This window comes from Dysidea avara, chromosome 1 (assembly GCF_963678975.1).
Source record: "Dysidea avara chromosome 1, odDysAvar1.4, whole genome shotgun sequence".
NCBI classification, from domain to species: domain Eukaryota; kingdom Metazoa; phylum Porifera; class Demospongiae; order Dictyoceratida; family Dysideidae; genus Dysidea; species Dysidea avara.
Window position 1 is genome coordinate 43,629,333 of NC_089272.1, and position 23,946 is coordinate 43,653,278.

The 23,946-nt window shown below is 39.2% G+C and overlaps 2 protein-coding genes across 2 annotated transcripts in view; one reads left to right on the forward strand and one right to left on the reverse strand.

Moving 5' to 3' along the window:
- LOC136265242 (NACHT, LRR and PYD domains-containing protein 3-like) overlaps positions 1 to 3,602 on the forward strand; it is a 151,479-nt gene extending 147,877 nt beyond the window's left edge. Inside the window, exons 7-8 of the mRNA XM_066060112.1 lie at positions 3,147 to 3,296; positions 3,348 to 3,602. Coding sequence (XP_065916184.1) covers positions 3,147 to 3,296; positions 3,348 to 3,448 — 251 coding nt within the window. The 3' untranslated portion in view covers positions 3,449 to 3,602. The remainder of the gene's footprint in view (positions 1 to 3,146; positions 3,297 to 3,347) is intronic.
- A 4,333-nt stretch (positions 3,603 to 7,935) lies between these two features.
- On the reverse strand, positions 7,936 to 23,714 carry LOC136246870 (bifunctional 3'-5' exonuclease/ATP-dependent helicase WRN-like). Its single transcript, XM_066038478.1, has 24 exons — positions 23,632 to 23,714; positions 23,040 to 23,114; positions 22,014 to 22,096; positions 21,849 to 21,955; positions 21,495 to 21,601; positions 21,360 to 21,446; positions 20,772 to 20,952; positions 14,511 to 14,583; positions 13,056 to 13,110; positions 12,697 to 13,002; positions 12,568 to 12,639; positions 12,433 to 12,517; positions 11,571 to 11,624; positions 11,457 to 11,512; positions 11,374 to 11,405; positions 11,239 to 11,316; positions 11,130 to 11,188; positions 10,422 to 10,613; positions 10,260 to 10,372; positions 9,638 to 9,806; positions 8,526 to 8,621; positions 8,382 to 8,478; positions 8,271 to 8,336; positions 7,936 to 8,220 (listed from the first exon to the last, which is right to left on the reverse strand). The coding sequence occupies exons 1-24, from the start codon at positions 23,688 to 23,690 to the stop codon at positions 7,976 to 7,978; spliced, it is 2,547 nt and encodes an 848-aa protein (XP_065894550.1). The 5' UTR covers positions 23,691 to 23,714; the 3' UTR covers positions 7,936 to 7,975.
- Between the last annotated feature and the right edge of the window lie 232 nt (positions 23,715 to 23,946).

Consider the following 23,946-nt stretch of genomic DNA (forward strand, 5'->3'; position numbering starts at 1 on the left):
CAATCCTTCACCTTGTGATTGGATTTCAAACAGTTGAAACATTTACCAGATCTAAGCAATATATTACGCCTTTCCCAGACAGAATTGACTATACTGCAAGAAGCTGAAAAATGAGGACCATCACAATAAGCACACCGAAGACGAAATTCATTGGACAACAAGGTGGCTGCACTAGGAAGCTCACGGCTTGGCTTATAGGTATGCAATGGTGGTTTAGGTTGACCTTGGGTGACTTTGGTACCTTCACTTGCCTCCCGTGCCTCAACCTCATCCCTTATCACTTTCATTAGATCGTCAAGTTTCCATACATCACTTTTCGTTTCTCTAGCGATACGCAATTGGATATTATCAGGGAGTTTAGTCATAATCACAGGGATGAGGAGAGAACCGTACTGCTCTGATTTGATTCCAAGTGTGGAAAGCCCCCTAATATGGACATTGATTCTGTCATATACTGATCGAAGGGAGGCAGAGCGATCATTAGTACAAGCCGGTACCTTCAACAGCTCGTCCATGTGGGCACAGATAATTGTTTGTGGTTTCCCAAATCTGCCCTTCAGCAACTCAATTGCCGTGTCGTAATTAGCCTCAGACAGAGTTAAGCCTTGAATTACACTTGCAGCTGTCCCTTCTAATAACGAATGGAGATTATTGAACTTATCTACCTTGGAGATGTCTCGATTTTGGTTGACAGCTGAATCAAACGATTCCCAAAACCCTGTCCATTTTGTGACATCGCCCTTAAACTTGGGCAATACTAGTTTTGGTAAATGAGTTCGAGCAAGAGTTTCCGTAGCAGAAGGAATTAGAGGTGGGGTTGCACTACTACCCTTTAAACTGTCATCAACTTTACATTTACACTCTATGATTTTTGCAGTAGTGGTCTCTGACTCTTCTACTTCGTGCTCAATTTCACTTATTTCACATAGCAACAAAATTTCTTCATCAACCTTATTTTAAAAACACATCTTACTGTCTAATTGCTGATGAATCACCTTCAGACGAGCTACTGCTTCGGGGTCGGTTCCAATTATCTCGTCAACTTCTTTAATGAGCTTAGTAGTTACTCCACGATGCGCCCGTCGAACTGTCTTGGAGCGGTCACACTTCTCCTTTCTGTCGTCAGCAGACAGAGCCATCTCAATATTACATGCGACTGTGAGGGGTTGCACAAAAAACAACAATGGCTCATATAACGATATGGTTAATCACCTCTACGGGTGCCATTTACTGCCTGGCACCAAGGATTCTTAAGTTTAGGCCACGTTCCATGTAGCGGTCGAATCGAAGTCTGTCAGAATCTCGGGGCCCCACGTTGGGTGCCAAATGTTACGAAAGATCACTAAAGATCAACTTCAGGAATCCCAGACAACGTTTGTTTACTCCACTCAATGGTAGATGTCCCCCAACACAACGGATCAAACTTCAACGTGTTCACTTCAATAATTTATTTTATCACGTGACGTTATAATTTCAAAAAATGCACATAATGATTACAACGTTTCCTTACATGCTGTGCCCCCTGTCATCATCATTAATTGACACAGTCAATAGTGTACTGAAGCTAACTGAAAATGTTTGTCGACGCAAAAGTCTTGAGTTGTAGAACACTGTAGTGCCAGGAACTCCTGAATACATCATCAAAGTGGTTAACTGCCATGACATATTGAAGCATTGCCATAGCATAACTAGCAGTTGTGTGTATGGAAACTTTCTTTTTCACAGAGTAGTAGTGAACCAATCGCAGTAGGCCATGCGTACATGTGAATCTCCTTGAGGAAAGTGATTTGTGAAAAATACCCTTGAAAATTTTGAATGGTGACGATTTGTGTACTTTACCCTGTTCAGACTGGACACCAAATGATTGTTCTATTAGAGTAATTGAATGTTCTATTAGAGTAATTGACTCATTTATTATTACTATTCAATTCCTGGGTAATTTGTACTAGTAACTACTAGCATAGGTAGCAGTGAAATTTGGGATAAATACCACGAGTGTTGCATTGAAATTTCCATTTTCAATGCAATAAGAGTGGTATTTATCCCAAATTTCATTGCTATACCCATGATATTCCCAGTTAATACCACTGCATTAGCGTTGCAATTTGTCACTATGTACTAAACACGCATCAACACTAATTGGTGCTACATTGTTAACATAAATTATAGCCAATGAAATTGCAATTACAACTTTTTCACTGCTACCAGTGAAATACGGGATAAATTTCACTGCTACTATTGAGATTTTTTTGTATGGGCAGTAAAACAGGTATGGTAATAACTTAATAATTTGATATTTGAATGTGTGTATACCCTGTACTTTATTTATTTATGTAAGTACTGATGTGTGTTTGTGTGTATGATGTGTTCCTGCACCTTGCAAGTAGTAAAATTCAGTGTGGTGATTTAGAGTACATGTGGTTTAGTACATACTACGTGTAATAACGTATTTAAAGCTAACAATAAAGTTTAATTTGTAGTTTCTTTATATCTGTTATTTATGCACACAATACGTATAACAATATCTCATAATTAGGAGTGCTCTGTTAGAATGTTTGTGCATGTGCTCAGTTATGTAGTTGGTTGTCCAGAAGTGATTCTCTTGATATAGACATCCACCAAGTACAATACCAGTCTATCCTGGGTGTTGTGGACAAATCATTTAATACCTTATACAGGGTTATAGTGGATTACCTTTCGCCCACTGTAATTTAACTACGTAAGTTGTGAGGGTGTCTATAATGTAGCTGTATGAAAGTGTTATTGTGTGATTGTTCTTGTAGGTGGGATGGTTAATATGTTCTGTGTTAATCTATCTACCAGGCTAAAAATGACATGTCCATCAAAAAAGCAATGGCTAAAAGGTTTTGAAATTAAAGGTGAAATAAATGGCTGCAATGATATTAATATTAACAATGATAATGTCAACACATCATTATTGAAAATTATCACTGCAGCCATTTGTTAGTGGCCACCTTTAATTTCACAACTCAGCTAATACACATTCAACTTAGAAAGAAAATTTTTGATGACAAAGTAGAACTAGGTGAATGGATTATACCCGCCAAAGTAACCCATGAAAAGTGTCACTACCATGTTTTGCTTTCTGTAAAAACTACCTGTCATAGTGTTGCTTTGTGTACTAGGTGGCAGTGACTCTGATGATCAGCGAAGGACGGCAATCATCATTGTAATTGTTTGTCTGGTAGTAATAATAATAATAGCCGTTGCTATCATCACCTGGGCCTGTGTTAAACATCGCTACAAGATAACATTTGGCACATGTGGGGCATGTGGTAAGCTGTACAGATTATACTAAACCATTAATCGTTTTTCTTTTTGTGTAGAACTTAAACACCCTGCTGATCAGAAGCATACTACTCCAGACATTGTAACTTCATCAACATATGTTCCTAGTGTCAGCAACCCTGGTGTACATGGGGACTAATTCAATTCATAAAATTAAATTATGTCTAAAGTATAGAACATATTGCTTGTACCATTTATATTGTTTAGTACTTTGTGTGCTTCTCAACTAAATATTGTCAGTATTTTATCATCATGCAATTAAAGCTAAAATAATAATAATTGTCATAATTTTACAGTGCGGTGTGTAGCAGTGTGATTGTTCTTAGTCTGTGGTAGCTTTGTGAGACAAATTCTCGTATGATTATGTGTAACAGTTTCAGAGGTGTTAGTTTTTTAAGCCAGGCATGTGCTAATCAGCTGGCCTCTGGTTGGCTGTGACACATGCCTGCATAGTTTCCTGAGTTGTTTTCCAAAAATGTTTGTAGTAACATTTTGTCGTTCTGTATTTATGTAAGCAAAATGTTTTACGCTAGATGCAGCCTGTATGTAAATGGAGACTGTATAGAGCCAGTATTAACCATCCAAGTGGGAACAACATCTTGTTATTAGTGCAGATCAGTTTTTGTAGATATGTCTCTCACTATTTGGAAAGTTTCCTACTTTTGTTGCAAAGTGCAGATTTTTTCTGAGTTTGCTGCTCTATACTACTTCCACCAAAAAGCACTTGTTAAGCGAATGTGGAAGGAATTTTGCATGTCTACACTGGGGAGCTAATTTTATAATGTATTGGATGTTGTTTGGTAAGCCTGGCTGATTTGTAAGCCATTAACTGTAATATGTAGCAGAAGTGTTGATGAACTTCTCATAATGATATAAAGAACCATCTATGGCAGGTTTCACAGGTTATTTATATTTCCTATAAAGTACCTTTTTATATTGCACAAATTATGTCATCATTCTTGGATCAACAACATGTACATAATATAATTGCAATATCTACTAATCTGGCCATTTTGTAGTTGCATAAGTTAGTCGGTATTATAGTGTAACATAAGCTTCTTAGAAAGCTATGGATAATAAACAACTGTTCACTATAATTATTTGATCTTGTGACAACAGCACTAGTAGCTGCAGGTTAGTAGAATATTCTGCACTAACTAGTCAGTACAAACATGTGTTCCTGTACTGTATCTGATTCAATATGCTATAGTTGTATGCTGTGGTATACTAGCACGTTTTCTGCCTAAGCAGTCAGCTCATATTATTATTATTATTATTATACTGTTTGTAATTATTATTACCTTTCAAATTAATCTTTGAAGTTTTAGTACAACTTTAAATTGTAGTTATGAACAATTTTTGGAGGTGCGGCATGCCCAGAAGTTGTAATGAACTTCATATCTAGATACATATACATGGCTGGAATAATAAAATGTGTCTGTATGCGGTGTGCATCAATCAAGTGGCAAATTGTGCATGTGGATTTACTGGAGCTGATCCTAACTTTGTGGTACCAGATTGGAGAATAATCAAGAGAAAAAATGGTGTAGTTGTCAGTAATGAGACTGTCAGTGGAGCTGAAAACTAACACTATTGATGGACTGGAGTGGATATAGCTGACCGAAACAATAGTGTGTTAAGAGTTGGTCTAGTGGATGGTACTGATGACCAGTCATCGTATCAGTGTATCTTTGCTACTGTGAATAGTAATGTTTTCAGTAGAGTGGGGACATTAAAAGTGTTAGGTGAGTTAGATTCCAGCATTGATTAATATCACACCCCTCACTTGTTTGTACGGACCATGAGTCCCGCCCACGTGAGGTCCTGTAGACATGCAGTAATGGTGCACGTGATTTCAATAACATCACCTTCATCAAACGTGATCCCCAGCCAATCAAACATCGTCAACATGTTATCGATAGCTCCAGGCACTGACTTACCCTGCAAGACGAGCTTCAGGCTCCTCCATGTTTCCTTGCTAACGCATAGTTATATAAGGCGTTCCTCAGCCCGCCAAGATGTAACCTTCCCGTAGGACTAGGGCTAAACCTGACCCTTACACGTGACATCGTAGAAGTTTGTGATGTGATTGTGGGATGGCCTACTCGCGTGGCCAGACCCACTCTTCGCGCGGCGCTTATTGATTGATAATATATTTTTTTTAAAACTTTACTTTAACAATAATAAATAATCAATATCACCAAGAGTAAACCTCTATTATTTACTCTTAATAACAAATATTACTCTAATGTTCAAACTATGCCCCTCATGCAGATTCAGTCAGGTCAATCATCGAGGGGACGGGGAGATGTCCAGGCGAAGAGCAGCAACCATGCAAACACAAAACAGCTGAGCATATTAAAGAATCCAATATGGCATTGAAGCCAACAAAGTGTATGACTGTAGGGCTTCCCTTGGCAGGTGGAAATGCATAAAGCCAATGTCTTAAGGACAACATCAGCAGTTGGTCCACAGCCACCAGCAGCTGAAAAGACAAGTGGTGAGAAACATCCCATCTCCACATCACACATCTGCTGGTCATAAGCTGCTTTTTTTTGTGCTCAAACATACAAGCGACCAAATTAAACATACACAATTACATTGAAAACTGAGTCTCTGCTTGGATCAGGTCAACTGGAACACACTTTATGTAGTGGTCTTGTGAAGACAGACAGGGTTCCTCTGATACATTGTATGGCTGATCGAAGTAAGCAACAAGATAGTCAACACCTGGCCCAACCCAATACTGATGCATAGGTTCCTTCCATTTCTCAGACAACAGGCTACCTTCTCTTCTGCTGCTCATTATGGTGACAACAATTTGACACTTGTACTGATTGATAAAATGGGACATAAAGTAGGCATGCTGATGTGAAATACCCCCAAAACCACGAGCAGCAATATCCAAGCGAGCACCATCATCTACAACAACAAGATGATAAGAAAGGTTCTCACCAGTCAGAGGCTGAAGGCCAAGCTCAACGCAAACATCATGACAAATCTTTAGCAAATGAGCAATAGAAACGTGGATTTCATTATGACGGACAAATAAGAATCCTCCCCGAGGACAACTTAAGGCATGTTCAACAGTAAAGGAGACACCACACACACAGGAAGCTGGTAGTAGAGCTGGCATCCAGCCATATCGCAAGCAGAGGGAATCACGAAAATCACCCTTATGTAGATGAAATTGATGGTCTCTCAGGGGTAAAGCAGTCAACCAAGTGGAGGCACCAGGCTCACGGGCAATGTCAATTGAGTGGTTTAAGGCTGAAGGTGCAGATTCTTGAAATTTATTTAGATGGTCAAGCCACTGCTGATGGTTAAGTGAACACAGTTTAGCCTTTGTAGAGTGTTGTGAGCCCACAACTTCACAGGTGTAGCAACTGTTATGGGAAATCAGTAGTGAGACAAGAGGAGTAATAACAACAACTAAAGTTTTGAATTGGACATCACTAACCAACAGAGGATTGATCAGTCCTAACCTCTTAAATGCAATGGAAAGGCCAGAAGAAAGTGTCCTTGGTTATTAGGTGGACTACGACCAGTCAAGGCTGGTATGTAAATATGAGTCTCTAAAGGGATCAGCCTGACGGTTAAGTGAGTTGAAAGCATTTGAAGCATCAACAAATAAAGCAGCCTCAGTATCTGGCGATTCGAACAACTGGCGGAGAGCATGGACTCCAGCCTCACAGTCAGATTCCTGACCTCCACACAGCTGAAGGGAGCCAACTGCCTCTAAAATATCAGTTTTCAAAACACCTAGGGCAGACTTAGCAATGATATGACGCACTAAATCACCAATTCCAATCGGCTGTCTTATCCAAAGCAATCAACCTGCACGCCAACAGGGCTGTAAGACTTGCAGGGTCAATGAGCCCCGAAACAAAGCCGCCTAGAAGTAGCAGCCAAAGCATTGCACAACTCACTAGAATCTGAATGGAAATAAGTGCAGAGCCGCTTTCAAACACTTGAGTCTAGCCCTGAAGGGCCTGCAGCTCCAACAAGTTGTAAAACAATAGAATGAATAAGTGACCATTTAATGTTATCAAACACTATAGGATGGAAAGGAGGGAGTGTAGAACTTGATTTTGATATAACAGAAGGAGGGTGCACAGGCTGAGCTGGAGGATGCTTCTTTAACAAGATACTACGAACACTAGTACCATCAATATCAGAGTCCAAAGGAAGAACTCCTCCTGTGTTTTCTGTACTTAAGAGTTGAAGAGCTGATTTAACATGACCCTCCATGATGTGCTTAGAGAACCACTGTGGGATTGAATCAACTGATTTTTTATGGTAAGAAGAAAGACGGTGCTGAATTGCTATGCTCTCCTGAAGCAATGACAATAAATCACCTTTACACCACAAATTCAAGCGACGCAAGAGATGGTGAAAAAAAAAAAAAGCACCTATCTCTTGCAGCTAGGTGCTTATAATTATCAATCGATAAGTGCCACGTGAAGAGTGGGTCTGGCCACGCAAGACTAATCAATGATGAACTAGTCCCGTGCCCAGACCCCACCCACTGTGTTGAGTACTAATGCAGTGGGTAGGGTTTAGGCGCGAGACTAGCGCGATCCTGGCTGGAAACGAGACTAGTGCGATCCTGGCTGGGCACGAGACTAATGATGAACTAAAAACTATGTGACTGTCTTATGTAATGTTAAAAGAAACGTTTTGACTTTTTGTTCTGTTTATTGTAGGAGAAGTTTCTACCCCAGGATGGTAACTGTCTCTTTGTAGAGTAGCCGGTCTTCTCTGTCATGTTACCGTTACCAGGGGTACCCTTGACATGACCTGGTTTTGTATAGTCACAGGATACTTGTAGTATACTGACTGTCATCTTGATGTGCCAGTCATCTACCTCGACTGGGAGTAATTCCTTGATGGAACTGAGACAAGCCACATCTAGTGTATAATAAATTACATCACATCCTTCCTGTTGTGATGTCACTTACTGGAATTGATGGGACTTTCCCTGATCACTATGGTGATACGCTGCTCCAGGACAGGACCCAGTCCAGCTATTACCATGATAATGACATCACTTAGTGATCACATGAGCTCACCTCTTCGATAGTCGACATGGTAACCATAATAAAGGGCATCAGCTAGGTGACTGCCTATCGTACTGGGATGTAGTGACCGCCTTTGAGCTACCTGCTCCTATAATAGGGTGTAATAATATTCCAGTTATAAGTCACACTTCTTACTAAGCTCAGTCCATCTTGTTGAAATAGTTTATAGCTCATTTCCATGGTAGCAGTCAATGAACCAATCTTTTTCTTCCTAGCTCGTACCTTGGATACCTGTAGGAAGTGATGGTTCTGTCAGTACAGTAGCTCAACATGTGTTACACCGTTAGCTGCCAGTGTTGGGAGAAACGTGCTACATTTGTAACGCGTTACGTAATATTATTACTTTTATGGTACCTAAGTAATATAACGAAATACGCTATAAAAACAGGTAATATAACTCAAGTTACTTTACTTACAAATGTAATGCATTACCTAAGTAATGTAGTTACTGTAACGAGTCTAATATTACGTAATATTATTACAAGTAACAAAGTTACTAATCCCGTTAGTAATCACTGAGTAACGCCTAGCCACAATGAAGTGATGAAGCCTACTGAATGAAGCTTATTCACCAGCTTCTTACTTATAACCAAGATTTGCACATTGCCCAACAACGAAATCATGTCACGTGATAAGGTGGTAGTTTCACACGTGACAGCTTAAGGCCGTGGACACAAAGTAATATAATATGTAATATTATTATAGTTACTTTATTTTAAGAGTAATATGTAACTGTAACTAAATAATTCAGTTGCAAGTAATATGTAATATGTAACTAGTTACTTTTACAAAGTAACTTGCCCAACACTGTTAGCTGTACAGCTACACTATTACGACTAACAAATGCTAGGGGTCAAACATCACATGATCTCAACCCCAACACCTCAATATTAATACCAAGTATTCTAATTTGTGAATTGGTTGTGTGTCCATGTCATATGTCTCCCAGAACCCTCACAAACCTTCTTTTAGCCATCCCAACACAATACGTACATAACTTTCCTAGCTAACAAGCAATTATCTATACTTGTGAATGGGACAAAAAGTGCTTCCAATGTCAACATCAGGCAGTACCATATTTGGTTACACAATCTTACACATCACAGTTTCCCCTAGTTACACAACTTGGATTTTTAAAACAGTAAATAAACTTTTCTCAGTATTTCAGTTCAGTAAGCTGGGAAGTTTAAGTACTCACTCATCACATATGGCTTCATGACATGTTCTTTAGCTACACTACAACATACTTGATCATCAATAGCACACACAGGGTTATCATCAGAGAAATTATCCAATGAAAGTTCAGGATGGTTGTCATAGAAATTCTTCATCTTAGCCAGCACCACAGTACCAAATTGGTCGCACCACTGTTGGGACACCCCTTCCACTTTGACCATATTAGGAAGGACAGATGGCCTAAATATGGTAACAACACTTGATAGAGTACACCAATTGCAGTATGTTCAAGTTGAGCTGTTAGTAACTCTTGAACATGTGGGTAGCTTGAAGTACTAATTGATCTGCTAAAATGTCTAAATTTAAGACATGACACTTAAAAATTTCTCTTTGAGTAAACTATATAAATACAGTAGGACCTTGATTATCTGAACAGTATAGTGGTGAGTGTTCTATTAGAGTATTTTGATAACTACTGTAGAGTAGTTGAACACAACCCTGTATATAAATGATTGGACTGGTACACATGTGTTTGGATACTGGAGGTCCTACTGTACAGGATCACATGACATCTTCCCTGTTGAAACAAGTTGCTCTTCACCATTTATCTAAAAATCTAAAAAGGTGTAGTGTTTGTAGCTTGTCTTGTTAAATTATCAGTTTAACCTGTACAGGATGGGAGGGGCTGCTCACCTGCACAATACAAGTTGTATTAATAGTCTGTTAGTAGCTACCATATATGGTGCCACATCCTTCTCCATGGCAATAGAGTTACGTAACGATAGTAACTGTTGGTATAGTGCTGTCTATAAATAGAATAGATTACATGATGTCACATAATCTGACAAGCCACACCTCCTTCTCTTCAGTTGTGGGGTCTTTGATTGGCTGGATTATTGTGGGTGGGCCTTTGTGAAGCTCTTTCTTCAACACATAACTCTTACTAATCTCCTCTGTAGGAATATATTCTGGAGGCTTCGGTTGAGGGGGTGTGGTTGCTGCTTGCTGTGCACCAGCAACAGATGGTTTCTCTAACTGGATCATTTCCTGTATTACAGCAAGGTAATCAGACATTCCCTTACAACAGAATACTATATAGTCAGGGGCGGATCTAGGAGGGTTTCTGAGGTTTTCAGAAATTGGTCAAGTATATTCAGGAAATTAAATAGATTTGCAAATGTATCAGTAAATCTGTAATCTACTGTGTATCAACAGAATGAACTAAAAGGGAAGACTAGCAACTGACTAAGTCCACATGTAAACCCGTGTTTACAAACCAATGCCATATGACAATACTGCTTATTCAAATATCAAGATAGCTACCAGCAAAGTGTTAGTGGTCAAATAACAAAACGAGTCAAATTTTGGTATGGGCAATTCTCTTAAAAGGGTCCATATTGTGCCAAATCGAAACAGTTTGTAATTGTTTATGGTATGGAACGATCATTATGTGTCCTCAAGTGTCCACATTAACACGTAACACATAACACATACCATAGTTGGTACGTAACACATACCATAGTTAACACGTAACACATACCATAGTTAACACGTAACACATACCATAGTTGGTGCTAGCAACAGTTTACTATCCTTATTAGCTAGCCAGTTAATTGCTCTAGCTGTAATGAAATCACATGATCACTCTACAACACCAGCCATGCCCCCTTACATGACATCACAACCTTGCAGCCAAATGAGTTCTGTATTGGCACCTCGGACAGGTAACCCTCAGCAATCAGCTGTCGTCCTGCCAGCCATACAAGTGATGTAATGTGATCACACAAAACAACCAATCAAAACTCACCAAATACCTTCCACCATTTTTCACTGCGGTACCTATAGTAATGATCAATATCACCATGGTAATGTCACCATGATAGCACTCACTTGCCAGAACTAAACATTTGATAGGTAGACGCTGCAGGGGGTATCCCCTGAGCTTGCTACACAGTTACCATGACAACAAAGTAATATTAAGTTATAAAACAATAGTACACTTACAGATCCTCGTAGTATACCAACTGGTACCCGTAACCCATAGTGACCACCTGTGATCTGTGTAGAGTTAGTGGTTACCATAACAACAACAACAACAACATGACTAACACCCTGAATGTACGATGTTGTGTTAACCGGGGTGGCAAGTAACATGCTAAGGGGTTGTTGTTACAAAGGACAGTTGGTAAAACATTTAGTAACACAGTAAAGCATTATAAAACATGTACAGAAACAGCTTAACTGAGTTGGAAGGAAAAGAATACTCTGTAGAACTGAAATTCCCAGTAAAATAAATGATTGAAAGGGTGATTTACACAAATGAATAGCTAAATATAAAAATTTCCCTTCGCAATATGCATTTGTCACGTCAAAAAGGCATTGCTAAATGTGTGAAAGATTGTGATGTGTTAACAGCCAGCGGTTCATTGGTTGGAATATTCCAAGGAGCATTAAAGTATAAGTGTATTTCCTCCCTGTGTATAGTCTTCGCTTGCGAAGTTTTCACAGTAATAATAAATAAATAAATGAATAAAGTGTCTTCTGGATTTGTTGCCATTAACTGTACAATGTTCTGGGCACATGGCCAACTGTCACTCATCATTATAGTCTCAGCCACAGCATAACTATTAAAGTTTTATTGCTGATGACCACATCGCAGTGCCCCAATCATTTTGAAAATGTGGTACCCCAGTAGGAGCACTTCTACTTATACGTTTATGTCACTTCTATGACTTCTGTACAACCAATATGTGAAAATTTCCCCCTTGAGAAGTTGAAATGTGACAATTTTGCAAAAAAATTACTCACGAAAAACCCATCTTGAGTAAAAACTAAAATTAATAGTATACATGGTTGTCATAGTAACCTGTATAGCTGAGAAGAGATGATTAGCTTCTTTGGAGAGATCGACCATGCCCCCATCAGTTGTGTCATGTGATCTCATGGCTGCCCTAAGGACTCGCCACCATGGTAACAGATACACAATTGGTTGTCATGGTACCTCTGACAATAATCACAACATCGAGGGTGTTCATCCACTGAAATTGATTGATCAAAATGTGACAACAACATCCTGTAGGATCAGTTGTCATGGTGATGATGACATCATTACTACTAATAACGACATCACCTTCGTCTACAACTGTTGGATGAAGTGACAAATCGTTCCATCTCATGTAACATGTCTGTCTTGTGTTGGAGAAATATCTTGTCTGTGATGTCATTGAGGAAGTATCTATGGCAACAACACATTTGAGATCCAACTGGTGTGGTGGGGAAGAATGGACAGCCAGGCCCACACATACAGGACATACACACAGACACACATACAGGACGTACACACATACATATGACACACAGCAGGTCAAACACACAGACAGACTTGTTGGCATTGAGGTCAGATAATTTGTAGAAGATATAACAAGAGCTGGGGTACCTACAGGTGGATCACATGATCACCCAATGACATCACATCACATAATTACTCACCCATCTCTACCAGCTCGACCAATCTCTTGATAATATGTCTCTATGTCCTGGGGCACTGTAAGGGGGTGCGGCCAATGGATAAAACAGTCACATACATATAGGAAATACAATGGTGATGTCATTATAGGGAATTACAATGGTGATGTCACTAAAGGGAATTACAATGGTGATGTCACTATAGGGAATTACAATGGTGATGTCACTATAGGGAATTACAATGGTGATGTCACTATAGGGAATTACAATGGAGATGTCACTATATGGGCAATGCTTGTTTCTAATGGCTTATCTTAGTTAGGTTTGGTTCAGCCTCATAATCATTTTGGAGTTTAAATATTCTTAGACTCTATTTAGGCTGTTTTGGGTGGGTAATAAATCTCATATACTCCACCTTGTTTTCTAATATACTCCACGCCTTCAGGCACAATATAACATATGCTCAAAATCTAGGTTTATCCAATCACTATGCATTGTTCATGTGCAGTGATGTAACGAGGGCGGTTATTTTGTCACGTGAGGCCGCATAGTTGCCATGGTGCTAGTATTATCGCAAGAAAACCAGCTGGTTTTTCCGAGCCTACAGCAGAAACAGCCGTGGATGAGGTAAGTAATCTGAGTGTAATGTAAAATAGAGTCTAAAGCAGTTATACGGGCACAATGTGGAGTCTATGAAATTTATAAACCCTCAGGCCCTTAGTAGCGCCCTTGCTTCGCTCGTGCGCTACAGCCCGGGCCTTCAGGTTTATAAATTTCTTAGACTCCACATTGTGCCCGTATAACTATTATTTGCAGTTTTGTTATACTCCTAGTACCAACCAACGTACTTCATATTGTGCCTAGCAAACCATAGCAATAAACTGGCCACATACTGTGCCTAGCAAACCATAGCAATAAACTGGCCACATACTGTGCCTAGCAAACCATAGCAATAAACTGGCTACATACTGTGCCTAGCAAACCATAACAATAAACTGGCTACATACTGTGCCTAGCAAACCATAGCAATAAACTGGCTACATACTGTGCCTAGCAAACCATAGCAATAAACTGGCTACATACTGTGCCTAGCAAACCATAACAATAAACTGGCTACATACTGTGCCTAGCAAACCATAGCAATAAACTGGCTACATACTGTGCCTAGCAAACCATAGCAATAAACTGGCCACATACTGTGCCTAGCAAACCATAACAATAAACTGGCCACATACTGTGCCTAGCAAACCATAGCAATAAACTGGCCACATACTGTCATGACTAGTTAATGTAATAACAAAGAGGAAACTGATCAGGACAAAGAGACAATGAGATACGGCCATACATAGTGTCTGGCCCTTAGTCACACTGTAATGTATACAACACTATTGCTAATCCCTGTAATACTATATTACAGTGTAACTAACAGTTGCATTAAGGGTGTGTGGCTAACAGCTGCACTAAAGGGGAGTGGCTCACTTCCATAATGTATGATCATCCTGATGTCCGGCTTGTCTATTCCCATACCAAATGCCACCGTTGCCACTACACACTGGAATGAAATAAACTTCAATATCACTTTCAAAGCATATAGTTTATGCAGGGGGGGTGTTAATTATTTCTAAGCACCTAGCTCTTACCAATTATAAGACATATGTTAAGACTGGTCTACCATTTGTAAGGGATAACATTACAGCAGCTCAAGGATAGCGCACAACATGTAAATCAGATGTTTTCTTACTCTCAATATTACTTAGAACAGAGGGGAGACACCAAAGAATTGATACTTCGATAAACTACAAATGCTTTGTTGCAAGGAGAATCCTTATTGTCAACTGGAAACGACTTCATTGTTTTCAGGAAACACTACTGAGTGGAATGAAAGGTCAGATGTGATGTATATAACCACCTCATACTGACGCCCAGTCCACATGAACAGCTAAAATCTTACAGAAAAAGTCTGGAGGCTTTCAATGAATGGATGGGTGAGTGATATTGTTTGCACTGTCAGTAAATCCAGTTGGTGAAGTACCATGTGCCCACTACACATGTATGGCTGGAGAGGCTTGTTCCCATATTGCTTCTATGCTGTTCACGTTAGACTGAAATACGTAGTCAAATCAGGCAGCAATATTTGTGCATATCACTGGCATGTTCATGGCTACCAAGCACTTTTTGAAGTGTTCCCTTTCCTGAAACTAGTAAAATACTGATTTCACTACACCAAAACATAAGCTGTCACTGAAGGTTGTGGAGAGCCCACTAAGCCTACTCATTGTGATTTAGCCATGTTTCATAATGAAATGTCTCAGGGTCAGGAAAACCAGTTGTATTGTCATTGATTAAAGAGACTCATATGTCCCAAGCCATTTTTCCTTTTTCTTAGAAGATGACAGTGGCAGACTAGGAAGATCAAATGTATTATTAGCAAGTTAAACTGCCGATGAAGTTTTGTCATGTACAATTTTGTGATTTTGTAGCTAGGAGGGAGCAAATATCGGCAATGTATAATAATTATGATAAGTACAACATTGTAAATAGTTATACTAATGTGTCACAAGTGTACAGCGCATTACAGCTGACCCTCTTTGTCACCTGTAAGCATATTAAAAATAGAAAGAGTTGATTGTAATATAGAGCCCACCAGTCCAATAACTCTTTCAACATGTGTTCTAACTTGAGAAAGCTGGCAAGCGGTATCAATTTCTACTGTTTTTCCCCTTAGTTGAAGGGAGGTATCTTGACTTCTGCACAATACATTCCTGCAGCCTGATCAATTGTGAAGCCATGATCACATCTCCAATTTTGAGAGCAGATCACAGTTCTCAGTCAAATGTACATCGGAGAACCTTCCATCCCAGCCTTACAATTGATCCCTGAGGAGTGATGACTATTAAAAAATTTACAAGTGTTATGTTTCTTGTAGTTTGACCATGTTTGAACCATCAAAGAAGTTGGTCTGTCAATAAACACATCAAACAGTCAATAATAATTGTACATCTTTGAAAGGTCTTCCTGAAATATGTTCTGTAACTGGCCAACAAATTAAGGAAAATAACTTCACATTCACCTGAGCCCTCGTTTCTTGTTAATAACTCTTGTTACATGGGCCAGCTGCCCAAGTGTTGTGAAGCCCTTTAAATACCAGAACTGTTAATCAAAAAAACACTTTGATTCTGACAAGAACCAGTGGTTCAGGTGTGCAAACATGTTTACAACATGAAAACATGCTTGTTCCAGTACAAAACCACTGGGAGTGAATGCATGTTCACCTCTTTGACATTACTATATTTGGCGGGGCTCAGGTGAACAGGTACTGACTATAGCCATTTAGAAATACACCTGAAAATTGTAGATTGGTTAGTGATAGGGCAGATCTCTTGGTCTGGAATATTTAATCATAGCTTCACCAAAGTTGATCAAACCATAGATAATGTATGTGTTCCTAATGGATTGGAAATGCCCATTAAATTATTTACCTATCCTAGGGTCCGCAATCTGAAAAATCAACTTTTACAAATCAATCCCCCTACCATTGCAGGATGTTCATTGTAGTATCCCATTGCTAGATCCACCATGAAACCTGAGGCACAATTGTTGTCTTCACAGAAAATATTGATCTTAGTATTTCACGAGTTATAAAATTTAATTTTGTGCTCCACACAAAGGAGTGGATAAAACTTGCTACTTAGCTAGATATTATCTAGAGTCATTGTCGTAAAAAAGTATGCAAAGTAATAAGCAAATGATTCACTGGGTGCCCGGGACAGGGTTGCTTTCTTTCAAAAATCAGAAAACGAGACATGCATTTTCAAATTCAAACTGCCCTACCAACCAAGACAAGAAAAGCCAACTCTTTCTCATAGTGATGTGATAAGGTTGGATGCATAGTCTGTCTATGCTGTTAGTCTGGAAAGGATCTGAGACTTCTCACCATCTGGGTGACGAGCGTCACAATTTTAGTGTGCCATTCCCTCAATGGTGTCAAAGCCCTTTCTAGTACTTCTGATGCCACACTGGTCACCTAATTTTGTTTAGAATAATAATAATGATGATCCAAAACGTTTGGTAGTAGTAGCAGCTGGTATTACTGTGATTTCATATGATGCAGTATACCCAGGAGCTCGAATCGAACGCGAAATATTTTGTGCTTTTTTGGTTTGTTTTGGGATATTTTGCAACATAATGGTCATGTGACCTAGTAAAGATTTGAAGCTGCTGTGAAGTGTGAGAGGTGCAGTCAAATTTTGACGATTTAGATAAACCGTGGTGCATAGCTTAGAGCGAGGCGTGAATACTGTGGATTAATTAATAATAATTGACAACTGCTGCTACCAAACATCCAGGGACATCTTTTGCCATAGTTTTAGTCAAGATTGTTGTGGTTGCAGAAGCGCTGGAAGTGGCTAGAAAGCGTGACACAATTCTTTAATGCTGCAGAAAATTTTGACGCTCATCACCCAGATGGTGAGAAGTCTCAGACCCTTTCCAGACTAATAGCATAGACAGGCTATGCATCCAACCTTATCACATCACTATTAGGAAGAGTTGGCTTCTCTTGCCCTGGGTGATAGGGCAGTCTGAAATCGAAAATCCATATTTCTTTGTCTGTTTCTTCAAAGAAAGCAACCCTGTGCTGGGCACCCAGAAATTCATTTCCTTATTACTGTGTGTACTTTCAACTCTGGATATGATCCGGCTAAGTAGCGAGTTTCATCTGGTCCTTTGTGTGGAACACAATAAAAAAAAAATTTATTGCATCTCGCAAGATACTAAAAACAATATTTCTGTGATGACAACAACCATGCCTCCAGTTTCATGGAATACTACAATGAACATTCCACAATGGTAGGGGGATCGATTTGTAAAAGTTGATTGCAGACCTTACCTATCCTAGTTACAGTGCGCCAATACATTCAAAAATTTGCTGAAATGTACTGACCGGCTGTTTGGCTTTCTCTCGCTTGTTTGAAGGCATGGACATTCCTTTTACATTGTATATTGTGTTGCATTGTGTACTAAACAAGAACACAGCGTGTCTGTGTACATTAGGAGAAATATTGTTTGCTGCCAGGTGATAATGGCAGGTACACATTAGTGTTCCACCGATAATCGGATTGGTATCGTATCGGAGCTGATATTAGGCTTTTAATATCGATTGGTATCGGTTATATAGGTATTCCAATACCGATTAATAGCCACTAGCACCAATCGTCAGCATCATAACTAACATCATAAATGCTATGCTAGCAAAACGTAAGCTGGAAATAGCGTTGAGTATTATTCTAGCACAAAAGGTGCAGGAATTGCTTTGTTAGACATTGGCCAACTGCTACTTACTATTTTTACATGAAAAAGATCGAAATACTCTAATAGAACAGTCACTGCATAATATATTCTAATAGAGTAGTCACACATAGCTAACTTGAGAGGTGTGTAAATTGTATGATAATTATCGGTATCTGAAAATTTACTGCTAGGTATCGATATCGGATCGTTAGGTATTTTTCTGTATCGGTGGAACCCTAGTACACATCAGCTAATATTTCAGCAGCAATACTATTAGCCAACTTCTTGTCACCACATTTACACAACCAAAGAAATGTGTGATACATTTGAAATAGATTTTATACCACAGTACTGCTCAGCTTGAGTTAAACAATTGCACTAAGTATTGCTTGTTTTCTGATGTTTATCGAAACAGTAGAAATACACAGCGAAACAGTGAACTAGCCTAGTACACTCTACCTGCTACAAGTGGCGTAAACAGTAGCAAAGAAACAATGCTGCACTTTCTGCTTCTTCATGAAATTTGCACAACCATTTTACAACACCATATTTCACCTTTAAACCTGAAGTTTCATACTCTGTTGTTTACTACTCACCAGAGTCGCTACCCAGTCCAACAAACAACAAACAACAATTTGCAGCTTACAAGAACAGCGAAATCTTCCACCTGTAGAGGCCATACAGTTTACTCACAACGAAACGAGGATGCCCCCCCGAAACAAGGATGGTCCATGACGTCACTATGTAAATAATATGGGTGTTTACAATCCACGTGTCGTATATTATCCATAATTAAGCCAGAAAACTGGCATTGGGGTAGACCCTTTTATCACTATGATGGGTTACAGTGAAGGATAGCAGAGCTTATAGTATGTTCACGTTGAGCTGAATCCTCAAAAACATTTAATAACTCATGGATGCAATTACACACGATCTTGAAATTTGGCTCATTTGTAGTACTGCTTGACCTGCTAAAAATATTTCAAAATCTTTTTTTCTAATGTTTGACATAATATTTACAATACATTTACTATGGAAAGCCATATGAGTACAGTGTCCATTACAGCCTTTTCCCGAACTTGTAATGGAGCCAAACCATACGTGTCTGTTGTTGACACCTTTGCTGTTACCAATAATCATCATCTGGTTGGCTGAAATGTTAACTCTGTTGAGAAAAAATCCACTTTTAATTTTTAGCTGTTTTTCAGGATTCAGCTCAATGTGAACATACTATAGAAGTTAACCAGAAATTTTGTATTGAACTACCATCTTTTGCAATTCTGTTAGCCTCAAGTTTTGTGTTCAGTTTGGCCTCTTTTTTTCAACAGTTCAAGCTCTTCCACAGCTTTATTGTATTTCTGGAGTAGTTCATAGCAGACTAAGTGTTTCTTTAGCTTGTTGTGATCTGTTCATTTCATTCAACCACCTCTTTTGCTTGGCATCTTCAACCTCCTTTCATACTCTGGCTTGTTCAGCTTCTCTTCTTTATTATTCTTTTAACAATCTCTCCCCTCATCCTCTTCCTCTCCTCCATCTCCTTCAGCCTTCGCTCTTCTTCTAATTTTCCTGCTTCTTCTTGCCTTTTGCTAGATTCAGCAAGCCCCTGCATTTTGCTTTCCTTTGCGTTTTCTTCTGCTGTTCAGTGATCTCGCATCCTTTGTTTTCTAGAAGCTGTTCTTCATTGAAAATACCTGACCTGAGCTCCTATTTTCATCTCATTAGGACTGTCAACACTTTGAAAGATTGTAGGGATGTAGTTCTGGTTGTTACTCTTTTGTCCATCAATGAAATGTTCACTACATATGACTGTGTGTTCCGTTGGGTACCAATTCTTCCTGTTACTGCAGCAATCCATTAGTAGCTTCAATTCAGATCCACTTTAGAAAAGTATCAAAACTCACTCCACTTCTGTTACACAACAATTCACAGCCCAACACTCTTTGTACATGTATCCCCACAAATGGTGGACTGGTCCTAACGCATGACTTAATTGGTAAGAGCTAGGCACACAACACACTCTCTGCATGAGCTCAGTTGTCTACACAAGTTTTTGAGTTTCAGCTTTGTAGCAATACAATGTTGTTATATTAAATTCTAGTTTTTTAGCATACAAAAAGTAGCAAACTAAACTCTAGTTTTAGTAAAATAAACGACACTACAATATAGGGCCTAATGTATTTCATGGACTGAGTAAGGACTTTTATAGTAATTTTTCTTAATTCCTTTTAGTTATTGATTTAGTTATGGCTATAACTATGATCACTGATCAATTTATTGTTCTCCACAATAGATACCCCATACCACATACCAGAAACTACATAACATATACCCCATACTCCATATCATATACCTGAAGCTCATCACTGATAAATTTATTGTTCTCCACAATAGACACCCCATACCACATACCAGACACTACATACCATATACCCCATACTCCATATCACATACCTGAAGCTCATCCCTGATGAACTTATGGTGTACACTCTTCCTCTTTTCCAATGCTAGTCCACCATGATAATAATCACATGAGCAGCCGGCATCTGTCAGTTCCTGACACACACCCTCACACATGTTCTTAGTACAACAGTAAACTATCGTAGGACCATCGAACTCTCTAACCTTCCTGCCCCTAATAGTGAGATAATGTAAACTCTATTAATAGTAACAGGTTCATATGACAACCAAGAATTGGAAATGCTGTCACACTGCAGAAAGCAACATGCAGTTTTATTTTTGTATTACATACTAATTTCTTAGCTCCAGATGGAGTGTTGCAGAGGGGCCTTCTGTACTAGCTTCAAATGGTTAACTATTTTGGCAATACAATTTAATGTGATGTTCTGTTGTATATAATGAGGTTAGTATGTGGATGAACGTGTGTACAGAGGCTACACCTCGGTGAACTACTTACCACGTCGCACAACACAGTAAAAAATTTTCTGTGTGCTCTTCACAGTAGTACTAGCAACATCAACATATGCTGGACATGTGATACCATTTCCAATCCTTATTAAGAATCGTGTAGGAACCACTCACTTGACAGACTTTGTACTGCTCATTAATGGCCTCAAGTCATCAATTACACTGGTCCCCCTGAGCCGTGCCTCCAAGTATAGGTTTGGTCTGTACATAAGGGGAGCATATGAGATCATGTGATTGCGTTAACAACACCTGTCACATGTTGTGACAACAACATTAGGATTCTTGAGATGTAGACTGGAGCAGATATCATCTCGTACTGGACTGGTTGCCGTGGCAGTTAGGGCAAGAAAGGGAACCTGTAAGAGTTCACTAGAAATGATCACATTATTAGGAAGACTTGCACTTGAGTACAAGAACCATACTGAGTATCTGAATGTACTGTTAGTACGACAGGGTCAAGCAGAAAGGCTAATTAATATCTTATTTTCTAAAACCATAAATCCCTTTTATAATAAGAACTCTTAGAACAGTTATTTGATTTTGACTTGTATTTGACAATATTCTTAAGTATTTTCAAACACCATGACTATAGCAATCACTTACGTCAGACAGGACATCCCTCAGGTTTCCTAATTGTCGATAACTAGTCCTGAAGTCATGTCCCCATTGTGATACACAATGAGCTTCATCAATAGCAACTAGACATAACCCTATATGGAAGGTAGGCTATATATAGCACACACACACATGGTCACTATGGCAACATACCAACAGTACTATGGAGTTTCTTCAACATGTCGACAGCATTAGTGATGTACTCAGGAGTAACGTAGAGTAGTCTTATCTCTCCCCTGTAAAATAGGTGACTGTCCTATTAGAGTGTTTAGTGTTCTAACGTATAGCAGGTTTTTAACGTATCTTCCGTAAAAGCAGCTCTCCACAAAAGTAAAATCCGCTGAATATTTTTTATTCCAATCACTAGAGACATGCTGGAAGAGGAAAGGGAAGTGTTGTTAAGCACTTGTGTACATGGCTACCACATTTATATAAAAATGAAGATCAGTCAATCCATGTAGTCACTATAGAAATTTCAAGAGAACAAGTCCCCCCTAACTATCAATTACTGAAATGCAGACTGGCTATTCATGTTCCACCTGTATGGAAATTATGGACAATTCTTGTGATAACCATTAGCTATTCAGCAAATCAACACTTACACAGTAGAGAAAGAAATGGGACACAAAGGAGGACAAAGGTAAGTCCATGATGCACGAATTGTAGCTGCTGCAGTTGACAAAAGTCTCGGGCTGAAGTGACATTGAACAGTGAAGAAATCAAGTCTGTAGCCTTAACCTGACTGAAGGCATCAGTCAAATAATTAAGTCAACAATTTTTTTTATTTCATAGAAACTTGGAAGGGGTTATTATGGGCTGGGTTAGGGGTAGGGTTATACTGCACCTAACCAATACTGCCAGGCTGGAAAGTGATGCTGATTGGTATTTTTAGAAAACCCAAACCTCCATGATCCCTACTATACAGCACTATAGTACTGTATGGTGATGTAATCTGCACATGATCACAGAAGTGTAATAGAATACACCAAGGTGAAATACTTTTAAAATTAATTTTTAGCGCTAATATTTCAAAATATGTGGGGGGTCCTTCATGTCCTTCATGTTTCAACTATTGTGTAAATCCAAAGAGATTTCCTGAGCCTCTGGAAACCTCTTGGACATGTTATTGACCACACAATATCCCACAGATCCCAACAACATGTACACAAGTCACACTACCTCTCAATGGAACTGTAAGCAGCTGAATTTTGTGCCTGTCCTGACCCCAATAAACAAGCATTGACATTCTTCATCCTAACATGGTAAGAACGCAACAGGATGTAGTCTCGTGCCCAGCAACCATCGTCTGGTGACAATGCTCATATTTCTTGGGGCTGGAAGTGCAAAATATTGGCTGGCCAATCAGAATCGAGGAGTTGCATAATATTTCAAAAGCAGTGAAAAACTATTAAAAAAAGGCTAAAGTAAAACTCACTAAAGGGCAATTTACTAGATGCGGTCTCTTCATACATCGTATTAGTAGAGGATAGTGTTTCAGTACTGGTGAACCACTCTTTGGTTTATAAGGTGACATCGGAAGACACAACTTGACAACTAACCTCTTAGGTGAATACTACTAAAACATTGTCTGCTTTTTCATCAACTTCCAATACATTCATACAATTATGCAACTCCTCAATTCTGATTGACCAGCCAATATTTTGGCTGGATAGCACTTCCGGGCCCAAGAAACTTGAGCATTGCCACCAGACGGTGTTTGTGGATTAGCACGAGCCCAGTTGGGCACAGGACTAAATAGGACAGACAATACCTCAATGCAGTCACTTGATCCTCCATCAGTGAAATTAGAGGGGACACAATGACGGCCATTTTGTTAAGGTACACTGGAGGGTACTGGTAACACAAACTCTTACCATAACCTGTAATGTATTCTAATTAGTGCACACTAAGATGTGTTTACCTGTTGCCATGACAGCACAAATGTCTTGCTTCTTCTCCAATACAGAATGTATCAACAACCATTGTTCCCTGCAGAGTGGGATGTATTTAGGTGCTATTAAGACCAACTCATTATAGTGACCATGTCAAGTACATCACAAAATAACCAAGGGCCATTTCTTCTCCA

Excerpts from the sequence above, each read along its gene's own strand:
- LOC136246870 (XM_066038478.1), bottom strand. The coding sequence starts at position 23,690 with ATGGCCGTCATTGTGTCCCCTCTAATTTCACTGATGGAGGATCAAGTG. Across the intron at positions 8,622-9,637 it reads TGTGTGCTATTGATGATCAA|GTATCCAAGGTACGAGCTAG; the intron begins GTATGTTGTAGT and ends CACTTCCTACAG. Across the intron at positions 8,221-8,270 it reads GGAAAGTCCCATCAATTCCA|ATGTGGCTTGTCTCAGTTCC; the intron begins GTAAGTGACATC and ends ATTATACACTAG.